The sequence below is a fragment of the Cryptomeria japonica genome, chromosome 3, assembly GCF_030272615.1.
Source record: "Cryptomeria japonica chromosome 3, Sugi_1.0, whole genome shotgun sequence".
NCBI classification, from domain to species: domain Eukaryota; kingdom Viridiplantae; phylum Streptophyta; class Pinopsida; order Cupressales; family Cupressaceae; genus Cryptomeria; species Cryptomeria japonica.
In genome coordinates this window covers 343396087-343412773 of record NC_081407.1, presented here as the reverse complement: position 1 = coordinate 343412773, position 16687 = coordinate 343396087, and the positions used below count along the sequence as shown (strand labels likewise).

The following is a 16687-nucleotide window of genomic DNA, read 5'->3' as shown; positions in this document are numbered from 1 at the left end:
CCCCAAATTTAAGGATGTGACATGATTAGAAGACTTAGGCTTATTAATGAGGGGTTAGAGAGGTTCTAGATTAATATTAGGATGCAAGTGGGAGATGTAGGAGAATGCAAGTGGGTGAGGGAAAATTAGATTTTTAGTTAAATTAAAATGATTTAATTTAGCCAAAAGGGATGCAACTTGCATTTGTAGGATTTTGCAAGTGGGGGGATTTACAAATAAATTTGATTTATTTAAATACAAAAGGGAATTAAAATGGGAAAGGGGATAAATGGAGATTTTTAATTAAATGTGAATTTAATTAAATGGCTTAGATAGAAGAAGGGGGATATTAATCAAATCATTAATTTGATTAATGGTTAAAATAGAAGAAAAGAGTATATTAATTAAATGTAGATTTAATTAATAGGCGAATTAGTTCATTTAATCTATTGTGCAAGTTTTAGGTGTCCACACAAAGTATTGAAAATGGGGGGAATTGTTGGATATGTTTTATGTTTTGCATGTACTACAGTGTATTCTTCCTAGTGTGCCTTTGCTGACAAATACAAGTGATTGTGTGGTATTTCAGGCACTTTGTATGAAAATATGAAAAGCTATTATAGGTGAATTTTGGCCCGTAGTTTGTACCCATAATATTGTAATACCCCTTAACAATCATCTATAGCAATATGCCTATAAATATACACACATAGATTAGGCTTAACAATAAGTGATGAATGGATAAACACTCTTGTTTCTAAATTATTAACAAATGCTAGTGCCCTAGTGTACTAGTATTCCTTTCCAACACTATCTTGGAAAAAAATGGCTCTCCCGCTTCTCCCCAACAGCTCTCCCACCTCTCTCAATTTGAACGGTACTATTAGTACCTCTGGTTCAACGATGGTTTCTGCTCCTACGACTTTTTTTACTACGGATGTCTGTGGCATTCCCTCGTCTTCGAACTTCCCCCCTCTTCCTCCTCACCTGATTCACAGTTTGTTTGATGTTGTCATTGTTGTTTGGTCCAATGCTCCTCGAGTGGTTGTTGTTGTGGCTGCCCATGCTCCCCATGAAGATTTTCTTGGTGCAACACCCATGCCCCCGAGTTCTCCAGTTGGGGGTCTTGTTGTTGTCAGCCCTATGGATTCTAGGTATTTGATTTTTGGAATTGTATATTTAGGGTATTTGGTTTTTGAAATTGTCAAGATTTAAATTTTTGAGATATAATTTTATTATTTTATGCATTTGTAAGGGTTCTTAGGGATATGTTATTGCATCTAAATCTATTTCAAGATCCATTTTATTACATTTTATTATTATGGTATAGGTTGCATGGTGTCAAATTTTGTCAGTCTAAAGTAATGGATTTATGAGGTGAAAAGTTAAAAATGGTGATGAGATCAATGAAAGAGTTTTTGGTGGTGGTGATGAGGTTGATGAAGGTATTGGTGGCAACGAGTTTCTAAGAGTAATGATGAGAGGGACTATTTTTTATAATAGAAGTAACCCTAGCACTCATGGGAGTCACATTCTTACTCTACTTATTAAGAAATATGTATCTAATTATAAGAAATCTTTTATTTACATATACATCCATGGGTTCAAGGAAACCTTGTTCATGAAAGATTAATGCTTTAACATGATTGTTCATGATTTTCTAGATTTTAATGTGTGATGGGATAGTTGTTACCTTAGAAGCAAGACATGAATCAATCATTATATTTGGGAGTTGTTGAGATTTTCAATCTATTTGATTGTGATAAGACCATATCAAGCAAAGGTATTTTGGTCCAATGGATAAGATATCGGTTCTTGTATGGTGTTAATGAGGATTGATAGTATTTTTTATGCATGGTTAGGATCAATGGGTTTGATGCAATTTCTTTGACCTTGACTTTGTTGTGGACAAGTTTCATCATGTGTAATATAGGTATTTGATGTTTATTTTTCAATGAGGTTGCATTTCTCTTAAACTTGATGTGGCCTCGATCTGTTAGCTATTGAATGTAGTTATTCAACTTCAAGCATTGTTTTAGCTATTCTTAACTTGATAGAGATTATTTATTGCAAGAAAATGGTGGATTCCCTTCATTTATCATATTGTATGGGTTGATTTGTGGGAATGGCAATGTTAGCCTGAGAATTTGGATGAAATCAATAGACTCATGCTTGCTATGGGTGTGATACAATTCCTTAGATTTATGCTTTTGGTTTTGACTCTTTGCTAGTATCCATTTGATAACATCTTTTCTAGCTAGGTTAGGTTGATTAGTTTCAGTGGATTGATTTAATTGACTCAAATTTTACTTAAGGTTTGAAAGTTTATGTGTTGAAGGATATAAGAAATAAGATATAGTTTCCAATTTCTCATTTAAGATATGCATTTGGTCAAGAAAACCTTGGTTTTGGCATTGGTTTAGGCATAAGGGGATGTCTTGTGTTAAAATAATTTCTCTTTGATGAGGGTTAGCATATGGACCATTAGGAATATGAGGTTTATGAGTGGGTGGCTTAGGACCATGGAAATTGATGGAGTGGAATTAGGATTAATGTGTATAGATGGAGGATTATATTGTTAATAAAGAAAAGCATTGATGCATGGGTAAATGGACTAGGATAAGAGAATATGGATAAATAGATTAAGATTAGTATGTTTGGATAATTTCTTATATGGTTTACGGAGCTTAATGGATGGTAACATGTTGGGTTTGATGGATTAAGATCTATACAAGTTCAAGAATTAGGACTAGGATTAGTATGGATGGATGGAAGATTTATGGTTCTGAACTAGGATTGGTGTGGTATGGATGGATTAAGCTTATCCATATATAAATATCGGTTCGAAAGGTTTATTTTGCTTAGGTGTTCAAGTTTATAGTTTAGGGGAATGTTGGATCATGTGCCTATCTTAGGTGTACATCCTACTTGATGTTGGGTTTATCCTACTTAGGTGTACATCCGAAAACACTTAAATAATTACATTAATTATCTTAATATTAGCAAGTGTGGATATCTTGAAATTTTGGATGCGTCTATTCTGGCTCCAAAACAGCAGTGCAAATTGACTAACACGTGTGTTAGTCGCCCATTTTACACCGTTGATTTTGTAATAAACGACTGCGATTGACTAACACGTCACTATCACATTGTACAAAAGGTCTATTTTGGAGCCAGAATAGCTTCGGTCCGAAATTTTGTCAATGACATCTCATCTTATAGAGCTTGAAGAGTTGAGCATTAGTGCATGCCTAATGCTCGAGGAGCCAAATCTCGGCCATTTGAGTTGCCTAAAAAAGGTAAGAATCGCAGATTGCAACATGAAAAGTGTGTCGGTAACTACTCAATAAAAAGAATAAATAAAAACTAATGTAATAATTTTAGGATGTACACCATGATTGTGATGGTCTACTATCCACTTCGTCCTTTGCACAGCACCTCCAACTCTTCAAAAAGCTAAATGTATGGTCGAAGCGCCTCAACATTTCGCATTCTCATGCTTTTCACCATTAAATGTCACTTCTTACCATCGCCGACTTCCGCTTCTCTCATTCATGCACTTATCATCACTGACTTTATCTTCACCGACTTCCTCTTCTCTCTTTCATGCATCTATCATCACTCACTTTCTTGTCTCCTCCTCATTTTGACTAGTACAAAAGTGAAGTGTGTTGAAGGTTAGAGGTAGTAGACGACGAATATAAGAAGTGACCAGACGATGGGAATGGAACTTCACGGAAGAAACCCATCTTGTATAGGAGAGCATGTGGACCTATTCATACAAGGAAAGAATGAAACTTTGTGAAAGAATCTTGTCTATTTGTACAGATGATCAGTGACATTAAATGCGAAAGAAAGAGGAGAGAAGAAAGTCGGTGATGATAAGAAGTGACATTTAGGGGAAGGGTATCAGTAGTAGACATAGTTTCAATAGTTGAGACTTTTTTGTCAACCCAAACTCCCCTTACTAGATTGTAAAGGAGCCCAAAAAATTGATAATGAAAAGTTCATTAATGAATATCACATGTACCAATAGTGGATAATTTTTTAGCTTTTTTGCCCTTATTAGCTCAATAGTGACTACCTAAAGAACAAGAGATATGTGTGATTCTAAGATCTAAATGGAATGCAACTAAGATCTTAATGATATTCTAAATGGATATGAAACTAGATATGTTACCAAAATGAGAAGATTAGTATGAGATTAAGCTAGCATGAGAATGTTATGAAGATGAGATTGATCTAGCATGGAAAAGAAACTGGCATGATATACTAAAACATGATGAAATCTATGCTATAACGCAACTAAGATGATCTAAAAATGCTAAGAGAAGACAATGGAGCTCCTTAGTAACCTGCACAAAACAATTTAGCTATAGATTGGATGCAAATGAAGATGGATGATTGATTGAAGAAATGGGCTCTATTTATAGGCAAAATAGAGAAATGGATGGCCAATATTGAGTAATCTTAACAAGGGCTACAATTGAAAGTTATCAATCCATGGGAGGAATTCAATCCAATCATCTATAGTGATATGCCTATAAATATTCACACATAGATTAGGCTTAACAATAAGTGATGAACGGATAAACACTCTTGTTTCTAAATTAATAACAAATGCTAGTGCCCTAGTGTAGTAGTATTCCTTTCCAACATTATCTTGGAAAAAAATGGCTCTCCGCTTCTCCCCAACGGCTCTCTCACCTCTCACAATTTGAGCTCTGCTATCGGTGCCTCTAGTTCGACAATGGTTTTTGCTCCTATGATGTTTTTTACTGCGGATGTCTGTGGCATTCCCTCGTCTTCGAACTTCTCCCCTCTTCCTCCTCACGTGGGGATTTTTGCTCCTGTGATTCACGGTTTGTTTGATGTTGTCATTGTTGTTTGGTCCAATGCTCCTCAGGTGGTTGTTGCGGCTACCCATGCTCCCCATGAAGATTTGCCTCGTGCAACACCCACACCCCCTTGTTCTCCAGTTGGGGGTCTTGTTATTATCGGCCCTATGGATTTTGGGATTGTGGCTTTGTCGACTGTTGTTATTGTTGTTGGTTCTTTGCCCAAACCTGCTAGCAAGCGTAACTTTGCTCGAGTTGTCAGATCTTCCGCCTAACCGTCGAAGGGGGTTCATCCTCTTTCCTATACTAAATCCTCCCCTATGGTGGTTTGTGGACAGGATGTTGTGGACAACATTGGGTTCTACCAACGTTGTGCTCTTGTGTGCAAATTCTATGAGCTTCGGCCTTCTCTACTAGACCTTCATCGTTGGGTAAGTGACTCTTGGCAGCCTTTGGTTGCTTTCAATATTGATCTTTTCCTCTGTGCTAAAGGTTTTTTTGTCGCTTCCTTCAAATCTTCTATTGAGCGAAATTTGATCTTGGGCAAGTTGTGGGCTTGGGAAGTGCACTCCCTCTCTGTTAAGCCTCGAACAGCATCTTTTAACCCTCTCACTGAATCACCTAATGTGCGTCTCATTTGGGTCTGGCTCATCAATCTCCCTCTTCATTTCTAGGAGCACTCTTGTTATGAGTCTATCGGTAACTCTATTGGCCATTTCCTGAAGGTCAATGATGCTACATCCTCTATGGACCACACTACCTTTGCCTGCATTCTTGTGGACATTGACATCTCCTCTCCTCTCCTGGGAGATGTAATGCTTATGGTGGAGGATAGGCATTGGTCACAACTACTGGATTTGCTACAGGAGATGCTTCTCTATGGGTCATCTTGCTTCAAACTTCTCTATTTCACGCCACAAAGGTGTTTCTATATGGTGGAAGAATGCTATTGTTGATCACTTAACAGTCAATGCCCTTGACTCTACGTCTGATGGCTCCTCTCATGAGGATGATGTCGATGTCGTGCCCCTCACGACTACTAATGCTCATGTTCCTCCTTTTGTGGCCTCATCTCCTGAGGTCCCCACTTCTGCTTCTCCTAAACTACAGCTACGATTGCCTACTACTGGGTATGTTTTTGTTGTTGTTTCGTCACAGCCTGTTGCTGCTCTACAACAACCTCTTGTTGTTCTATTGCAGCACCCTGTTGACACCACTGTTTGTAACCCTGTGGGGTCTCTTCTGATTGATCTCTCTTTTGATGGCCTAATGATGCATCGCCTGGACTGTGGTTGCTCGTTGGTGGAAAGGGAAGTCTTCTCCCCTGCCCCAAACCCCCCCTCGTTAGGGTTTGAGTGGCTTTCCCCCCCCCCCCCCCACCTCCCTGAGGGGGCTCTTTTCGATTCTCCGGTTAGATATGATTCCTTGCCTGTCTGACTGTGTTTGTTTCTAACTGTCTTTGGGTTGTTGTTCTTTTTGCCAACATCATCTCTCTTGATATTGCTTATTGCTTGTTGTTGGATTTTTACTATGTTAAGGGTCAGCGCTCTTGTTAACGCTACTTTACTAATCAAAAACAGTAAGTGATGAACAAAAAGATATCAAAAAAAAAAATAGTTGATTGCATTGTGAATGGTTGACTAATATATTGTTGTAATTGCTTTGCTTTTTCGCTACATAAATTTTAAAGGACAAATGACCATGTCATATTGAGTATGTCATCATTTTCTTTTTATTGGAATCCCCTATGTAAATTTATCACTAGCTTTTCTCCTCATGTAAAAGCATTGGATGAAATAAGTCAATGAGAGAATCTAAAAAGAATCCTAAGTATCCATGTATGTAAACAAGGCATCTCACTAGAATCAAAATGCTTAAAAGAAATTCTGAATAAAATATGAAGTAGTTGATGACAAAAACAATCGATTATAAATTTCATTAGCAGTCACCAAATATGCTAAGAGAAAACCAAAATAGTTACAGAATATAAAATTAAGTTCGTCCCTAGTTAACATTTTGACATGCCACTAATAGTTTCGGAAATGATCGAAGGGAAACATGAATACCTCGTAGTGATAGAATTGAAAACAAATTATCAGCACAAAAAACAAAATGGTTTACCCTTATGGTTAGTCTAATGTATTCAAACTTTCATAGAAGAGATTTCCAAGTATTTGGCGTCTTTATGTAAGAACCCAAGTAAGATCTCAGGAGGACAAAAGCAATCGCCGAGAAGAATACTTTGGAATCAAACTAGGGATTTAAAGAAGATGAGACTAGTGGCATGGAAAAAAGCACGCAATCCAAAATCTAGTGGAGACCTAGGGAAAATAAAAGATAATTTTATGGATGTAAAAATTTGAGATTAAAAATGATATGGAGTAAATACAAAAACGAAAAGTTTGAAATCATACTATACAGTGTAAATATTGACTCCTAGTAAGCCCTCAAACTATTACTCAGCTTCCTCTTCCAAGAAGTATGGCTATTTTGAACATCTACAAAGCATGCAAAAATCTGATCCTACTTGCACTAAGATGGAAAACGAATAGGAAACTTAACAAACTTGTAGAATATTACTTGGCTGGGAAAAGACATTGTGCAGTATGACAGTATCAAGGACATGGAGTCTCAATCGGTCACTTTCGACCAAAGGAGAGTGATTGCATCAATGAGAATAAAGCATTTCAACCACAGAGGAGTCTGGAATGACCCAAAATATAAGAGGAAAGTAGTTCAAAACTCAATGAAAGCTAATACTTATCATTCTCCTCCTAATGGTCAGGAGGATACTTTGATCTGGAAAGTAGGTAACTCAGGTTATGTAGCAACAGGACCTGCCTATAGTTGGGCTCAATCAACTGAACATCCCTAACCACCAAGATTTTCAGCTAGCAAGATATTGATCAAGGTGTTTTGAAAGATGATTTTATTAGAAACATTAAGTTTTTTTGGTTCATCACAGTTGTGTTTGGCATTTTTTTTAAACTGTTGAAATACTTTTTAGTTTTTAGCATCGACAAAATCCCACTCGATGATACTATCATCAGGATAATAAAAGAAAAATACCTACTATTAAAAAAGTGATAAACTATGACTATGTTAATGAAAAGGTTATTCTAGGGGCCATCAACCTACCATTCTGCTAAAAAAATGAGGAAGCTATTCAGCGTAATTTCATTGCTACTATGCATCGAAAGTATAGAAAATGTTGTTTTGATGAAATCAATTTAAGGTGGACTAAACAAAACTAGTGGCAACAAATTTGATTTAGTGGAGAGCATACTTTAAGAGCAAAGCAATTTTAAAATCGATTACCATCAATAATCTAATAAAAACTATGGCTCGAGGGAAATGGAAGAATTTTTAGATACAAGAATCAAGAATTTGCAAATTATGAAAACTCATTCCATGGCCCGCAAGCCAGCCCTCCCTGCTCCTTCCAAAGTTCAAAAACAGGTTGCGTGGAAAAGATAAGGCAAACACTTTTTGGATCCCTTCACCCCAAGAGTGCATTAAACTAAAATTTCCAGTGTTTCCAAGGGAGACCCATGTCCTGGTGATGGTGGTGGGGTATTTTAAAACAGATGGTCAAGCTTGCCGACACTCTTTAGATATTGAGAAAGCAACTAATGATTAAGCTAAGGCCAAGGCACTCGAAAGATCTGTAGATTGATGAATTGAAAAGATGGAAGAAGTGATGATTGACGAAGACACAATCAATCAATGGCTTGAAAGGAGGAAAGTATCTTGTGATTGATTGAATGACATTGTTGAGGAAGCTAGTTGCCTGATTAACCAATTTGATGAGGGTGATATAAAGCATGTAATCAATGTGTTGAAAAAAGGAAGAAGTCGTGTACTTGACTGTTAAGAATGTTAATGTTTACTTTTATCTGGTGGCGGGAGGTGGGAATTCTACAAGGTCCTTGAAAAAAAATGATGTAAGCAGGACTCCTTACCTCCCATGCTGCCAAATTGTACTGTCAACATTTACTTTGTTCTTACAATCATACTGAAGTTGTATATGCAAAGGACACAACTAAAATGCTTTGGAGATCATTTTGCTAGAATAATTACAAGAAATTCTTCAAGTAACAGGTCTATTAGCTATATAATTATTCCACGCACTTGTTTAGATTAATGAGGCCTTGAACCACAAGAGCAGAAGCACTAAGTTTAATCTATAGTAGATTTATTGTATGCCCTTGAATTTAATCTAGAGTGAGATTTAATGCATACACCTTACACAGGAGTAGGGGAAGTAAGAAAAGTTTTATTAGAGACAAAAGAGCACAATATAGACATCGTTTTAAATGAGGCATAACAATTCACACTAGTAGAGCACTCCAAGAAAAAAATTGAATTGAAATAGGATCACTATTTCAAAAGAATGAGGTAGAGATTCATGTGCATCCTAACAATTTAAATTGATATAGGCCAGAGCTAGACATTCATGGAGTCCCATAAAACCTCTCAACAGAACACTAGGTCGAAATTTCCTAATGAGGTAAAAAAAATCTTGAATAAGATCTAGTGGTCTAACTGCCAGCAGCCAGTCTTTATATGACTAACTCGTATTAAGCATTTTTTAAATGAATTTTTGTTAGTGTTCCAGTTGCTTCCTCCCTGCATCTTGTGTTTATGGATTCTATCTATAAAAGAGGAGATCCCAATCTGCAATCAAATTTACATCTATCCTGATGATGGATCCATGATCTGAAACATGGATGAAAAATCAACACAATTCTTTTCACAAACTGATTTCTAATATCATGTACTCTACAAGCTTAATAACTCTAATTTTCTCACGGCTGTTCTTCATGTTCTGCTAAACTCTAGTTATGAGGTTGCTTACTTAAATAGTACAACAAAGAAGGAAAAAGTTAAAACTGCCTATAAGAGTGTTCAACATTCTTGCATAGAAGTGCCATCAAGATTGATTTTATCTGCATCAACTTGCTTAAGAACAAGCCTATGTTTGAATCTCACCCTTGCTAATGAGAATCGCCCAGGTTTAAATCTTACACCCAAGCATCCTCAATTTCAACACATTACGATAAAATATAATAAAAAAATCAAACATGCCATGAACAGTATGCCAGCCAGATGGCTAATTATCTACTGATTCTTAATATTTTTCTTCTTCAGTCATCCTTATATTGGGAGGACAATGATATGCTCTAGACCTTGATGGAAGCCTACCCACCACACACCAAGATAAAGTAGCAAAATTTACAACTATTATTCAATTTTCATTATTAATTTTCTTTTGCTAGCTTTTGTTCAGTCAAAATCCCGCCATACTTTCTGTGAGCCAGATTTCCTTCATCAAAACAACCTGAAAATTGACAATTTGAAAGGGCAAACTGAACTTACATAGCAAAAGGATATCATTTAGCCGATCAACAGTCTCCAAAACCTTAATAAAAATATATGATTAGGAGTTCAGGTACCCAAAACAAAATTGGCATTATTGTCCCTGGCTAATATATTTAAAACCAATCAAGTAAAATGCAAGAGGATATCAGTATATAGGTGTCTATCGAAGGTGAATCCTCTTTGAATCCCTTCAACAAGATCACTTATCCTATAATCCATTCACAAGAAAAGATGAAACCAGAATGTCTCATGTATATAAAAGTAAGGTCTAATACACTTGTGTTGAGTAATTGATGGCTTTCACAAGCATTTTTAGTTAGTATTTAATTTTTTGTATGATTCAACCCATGAGTCTTGAATCACATAAAAATGACCTGAACAATTAATCATTACAATGACATGTTTGCTTAATTTGTCTAAGATAAGGCAAGGAAACCTACTCAATACACAAGCACCTTTAAGCATTTGTTAGTGGAGGTAGGAATGGTGAATGTAATCCACCACCATGGGCTTTTTACCTTCTATAGACTCTTCCCATTGACAAAGCTTTCTAGACACATATTGCAATTTACTTGCCCTATAGGGGGTAGTGGGTACTCTTCTCCTACTTGTATCCCTATCTTTAGACTTGCAACATAAAACAATGTATAATATGTTGCAGACATGTCATCTTGATCTTACTAAAAGGACCTAGGATGCTAGAAATTTTAATGTCACCTCAATATTTTCATCACCTGCAACAAATTAGTATTACCATGTTCTAGGAAGCAATCTTAACTTTACTATCAATGCAAGTGTGAGCTCACTTTTCACGTCCTTAATCAAACAAGAGCATATTAGAATAGTTGTCTACTCATAACAAGGAAGAAAGATCTGATTGCATATATCCAATTTTCAGTAAATCATGTGTAACTTTCTTCTTGCTTTATTATGAGATTTCAATGAAAAGCACATTTCTAGATCATCAGTAAAATGATGTTAACTCCAGAAAATGCCATCATTCCTCGTCACCATTGTAATACTTAAATCTGTTGTAGCAATGTCTGACAGCCTTTAGCATGGTTAATAACCACTGCTCACAAGAAATTTCATTGGAATCCTATGTGGGCTTTCAACCTCCGTACTTTAGCATCAAACTGCCCATGTGCTGGCAAACCATATGCCATTAGAAGAGAATCAACTTGGTCATTTGGCAACTTAAACAGCTCTGCCAGACTAGATGGAAAATTTTCTGGATATGTTCCATCAGCAGTTGGAACCACCATCAAGGGATCATTCAAAGCACAGCTTGCATTGATACGCCTAGCATCTTGACAACGGATCCTGTGCACATTAAAACAATTATTCAGATTTTTTTTCCTCCAAGAGTACATCTAAGCTAACATGACATTCAAATATAAACAACTCATGTATGGCTTGACAACAATTATATGCTTGAATTTTCTTGCTGTTAGAAGAGGTCATCAAAGAATCTATAATGCAACTAAAATAATGTCCAAAATTCGGCTAAACATATTCCCTTACTGTGAAAGAAACTAAGCTCAGGGAATATGGTGAATAATATTTTTTAAACATTTGCACTGCAATGGTCAGCCTAAATAAAACTAAATTTGTTTGCTAGTTATAAGAGGTCAACAAAGGAGATCTATAAAGCAATTAAAATAATGTCCAGACTCCAGCTAAACATGCTCTCTTATTGTGGAAGCAAAATAAGCTCAGGAATATGGTGGCTAAAATTTAATATATTTGTGATCCAGTGATCAGCCTAAATGAAACTTATTTCACATTATAAACCCAAATAGAACATCCAACCAGATACTGGATCTATTCTAAATAAAAGTTTTGGGACACAAACATCTTACATGGTGGATACATATTCATGCATGATAAAGAAACAGCTGCATGGCTAGTGACCAGTGGTAAAAACCAAACTTTGAAAACTCGGACTCGGACTCCACTCAGCAGCCCAAAATTTTGACTCGGACTGGGGACTCGGCAAAAAACTCAGCATACACTCAAACAAAGAAAAAAAAACCTTATAATTACACAAAAAAGAAAGAATCAACGCATTTAGAGAACATAAAAGTCTAATTTGGCTATCAATTTGTCATAATTCAATTACTACACCTATCATTTGACCCTCGAACTGTCAAAACTTCAAAATTCAGTCACTATGTCTATTATATTCAGGTGCCAGAAGAGTCTAGGCTCAGGACTTGGGAGTCTGAGCCTAAGACTCGGGAGTCTCGGAGCAGGACTTGGCCAAGTACTCGACTCAAGTGTCCTAGTCAACTTGCCTCAGCCGCCCTGAGAACTTGTGAATTGGGAGAGTCTTGTCAAGTACTCAGCAAATACTCAAACTATGGTAAAAACTGTATTTGAGTGGAGCAATGTACATTTTTGGTTTCCTTTTATAAGCATCTAATACTAGTATTTAGTTGCCAGGCATTAGGATTGGTTATGTGATCAGTTAAATAGTAGCTATAGTTATGATGAAGAAAGACCAAAATAAAATCTAGCTTCCAGTAGCTAAAAGAGCGCTAAGTCAGGGCAAGGCTTGGTTAATTTGAAAGCAATGTTATCCTTACAATTATAGCTAGTGCTTTACCACATCCACATAGCCCTCATTCTCTATTCTAGTCCAATGTCAATTACACTTTTGTGCTCTATACCAGGTACCCTACTCAGTTATTAGCCAAACTTGGAGAATACCAAAAATGATGAACAGTTTGTGAAAACGCTAAGAATGTTGTAAGTGCATTCTGGTTCAATTGATTTTGCCTTAAAAGTTTCTAAATCCCAATGCCATTTAGGCCATGATCATTGTTGTATTAGTACATGTGTGACGCGAATTTAAAAGGCCCTCCTTATTATAGCCCTAAAGAAGCCTACTATATACCCTAAGGCAAAGCATCACAATATGATTCTAAAATCATGAGAGAGGCTGAGTACAGAAGATAAAGGCAAACCCAAAGTCAAAAAATTAAATTCATCCAGATTTCTAATCTCTGTAATTTTCCTTTGTTTTTGAAGTTTTTGACTATGAATCGCTGAAACTCAGAAACATATTCCCTGGTGTAGATCAAACATTTCAGAGACACATATATACTCTGTTACCTGGTTCTTTGAAACCAGGTGCTGATTTGCAAAAATGTGATTCAGGTAAGGGTTTGGGTACCAATTTGGCCAGGGTTTGCCCCAGATTCGGCCTGGGCATCCTGGGTACCCTTTGGGCCTTGAACCTGCATCAAAATCAGAAAAATAAGAACCCTAAGTGCTGCCTTCATTTGAAATTTTGGATTTTTTGAAAAAAGAAACCCTCTTGATGTCAGGTGTCTCTTGGAATCAAATATATACCAGTTCGGCCAGGGTTTGCCCCGGATTTGGTCTGGGCATCCAGGGGCACCATTTGGGCCTTGAACCTGCATCAAAATCAGAAAAATAAGAGCCCTGAGTGCTGCATTCATTTGAAATTTTGGATTTTTTGAAAATAGAAACCCTCTTGATGTCAGGTATCTCTTGGAATCAGCTCAGTAGAATGCAATCTGTTGAAATCTGACAGAAATCATTGCTGATAAAAGGTACTTTTGATAGAGATTTGATAAAGAATGAGTTGTTGCTGGAAGCTGCTGCACTGTTGAATGTTAGTGCAAGCCTGCTCTGCTGACCTGATGAAGACTACACCTGCTATAAAGAGGTCTAATGCTACAAAAAACTAACCGTTGCTGGTCATTGATGAAAACACAACTGTAGACGCATGAAAATCAATTTCACTGCCCTGCTGTTCTAAAATGAATGGAGTCTGAAGGTTAATTTATGCATAAAACAATGCTATTACCCATCTTATATATATGCTCTTTTTTAGCTTTCAATTACTATTTGGAACTCAATACTCTACGGTGGTCCCCTGATTTGACTAATATGATGAAGTTTATATTAATGAAGTAAATATGAACAGATTGTTATATATTTACAATAATATATTTAATTTAGTTTTTAGTTTTACACAGGGGTGTCACCAACTCAACATACTGCAACCCTATTTCTTAGTCAGTCAGCTGAAACTAATTCTCTGGGCCGCACCTCAAGAGTCCCCACACCCAGGCGCAGCTTTTAAATCAGGTTTCTATATTAATGAAATAGTATGTTTATACAGATGGAAGATTATTTTATAATATTATGTTTAAATATGTTACTAGATGGATGGTTATAACATTTATTTTTTGGTCGGCAAGCTTCAGGATTTTGAGTCTGGCCTGAGTCCAAGAGAGATCACAAGGGGGACATCGTCCCCAATCAACATATTTAACTAAGAAGACACTTATTTAACTCAGAATCCACTTACTTAACTCATATCAACTTAGAAGCCACAATGGAAGTTCAAGAGCCACCACTTGGAATTCCAACATTAGATGTCACTTTGGGGACTCAAACATGGATCTCTTCTTGAGAACCTTATGGCCTTGTCATTAGAGCACAAGCCCATTGACATGGTTATAACTTATAATAATATGATATCTTTATATAAATGTATATTAAATATCATAGTATTAAATATAAATGTAATATTATAAAATTATACACACACGTGCACACAACCAATATGCAAACCTGGGGGGAAAAATCTACCATATTGGAATACCCAAACTTCAAACCCATAACTGAAGCCAAACCCACACGAGACATCTCCACATTACAAAAGAAAATGTCATGGAACGGTAGGAATAAAAATACCAAAGAAAAGGAAATTAAGTAAAAACAAATGCCCTAAGACCTCATAAGACCTAACCTAAGCCCTTTCTCACCAATTATAACAAAGAAGTTAGCAGAAAAACAAGCAAAACATATGAGTAGGAATTTGGAATAAAAATTGATGAAACAAGATATTTTTAAAACATTTGCAGATTTTCTTTTGCAAGGAAAATAATCAGATTTTGAATAGTACACATTCAGTTGCATTTACTCAGAAAGTTTATCTGTGAAAATCTTAAAATATTTAATTATCAAACAGCAAAGCAGAACTGTAAGGAACAAACAAAATATAATTTATGATTTAGAAATTATGACAATTCATTTTGTTTTTGTTTTTGTTTTTTCCTAAATTCAATGGTGTCTCAAATATACCCTGTACCCTCATTCTGAAAATGGCATCTTCATCTGCATCTACTTCCCCGGGCATTTTCCCATAATTGTGTGCACATTCACATTCACTTTCCCATCCCTATTATCATACTTGCATCTCCTAGTGACTACGTCATGGATTAACTTTTCAAATGCCAACAATAACCACATGTACATACACCTGAGTTTTGGCATTTGGATAGCATCACTCATTCATCTCTCATATACATATACCACTGATGAATAACTTCTTGAAGATTAGCATGTTTCTGTTGTGTGAACCATAGTTCAAAAACTCATACTTGGCAAAAACTTGGTAGCCCAAAATTTTGACTCACTTTGAGGACGCAGCAAACAAAATATTATATAAATACACAAAATAAACTTAAATAACGCATGAGACATAAAGAATGAATTTAGCCAGCACATCTATTTTGACCATGACAGCAATACTCAATATCAGGACCGACTTGGCAAAGAAAAAGTATGAATGGAACTCAATAACTCGGGATTTAATCAGACTAAGAACCACTAAAAATTTCATAGTATAGGGAGGGAGTACTGTTTTCTCTTATTTCAACCCAAATAAAGGGGTGAAGTTTGATTTTACACACCATGCACCCAAAACCAGAGTGGAGGTCTAGAGGTGGCAGCACCCAGCGGGGTGAAGGGGCAGCACCACTCGTGGGATCTTGTAGCAATGCCCCAAGCATGTTGCCTGTCACAATATAGGGCAGAGATGAAAGGCAGAGCCCCTGTCACCAGACCCAGATTTATGACATTGAGGCCACAAGAATGTTCATGGTGTCTTTGCCATTTTTCATAATTTTATTGCTTTTAACAAACTGCCAATAAAGCTTTTCAATCACTCGACAATCAATTCACACTATTGCGAACCTAATCGATGAAGATGGAAATGACAAAAAAGTAAAAATAAAGTAAGGCACGTATTTGCAGATCCATGGCATGCTTTTTCTTAATAAAGTGAATTTCTAAAAGTCACTGAATCTATGCTATAAAGTCACAAGTCCAGTAAGAACTTGCCATGCTTAAAAACTATGGTGCAAACAATCAGTGTATGTATGACTCATCTCTACTAGATCGATTGATGTTGCTCTCATCATTAAATGTTTGTTGTTACTCCAATTAAATTCCAATAAAGATACTTTTGGGACAGATTTTCATGCCTGGTCCATAATATTCAGACAAAACATTATAACATTTGATTGATGTTGCTTAGACAAGAGTTTTTATGCCTGATATGTGATTCTACTTCAAGAGTTGTAATGCCTAGCACATAATCATTTATTGTCAAATCATTTGATTATCTCTCCATTTATCTGAGCATAGCCACACGACTGGAATCC

General features: G+C 36.3%; 1 protein-coding gene across 9 annotated transcripts in view; it reads right to left on the bottom strand.

Moving 5' to 3' along the window:
• Positions 1-11090: 11090 nt before the first annotated feature.
• LOC131077208 (uncharacterized) overlaps positions 11091-16687 on the bottom strand; it is a 32202-nt gene continuing 26605 nt past the window's right edge. For 8 of the 9 annotated variants that reach the window (XM_058014645.2, XM_058014646.2, XM_058014647.2 and 5 more), the window contains one exon: positions 11091-11522. In XM_058014645.2, the coding sequence (XP_057870628.1) occupies positions 11288-11522 (235 nt within the window). In that variant the 3' untranslated portion in view covers positions 11091-11287. The remainder of the gene's footprint in view (positions 11523-16687) is intronic. The other variant, XM_058014652.2, reaches the window with a different exon arrangement.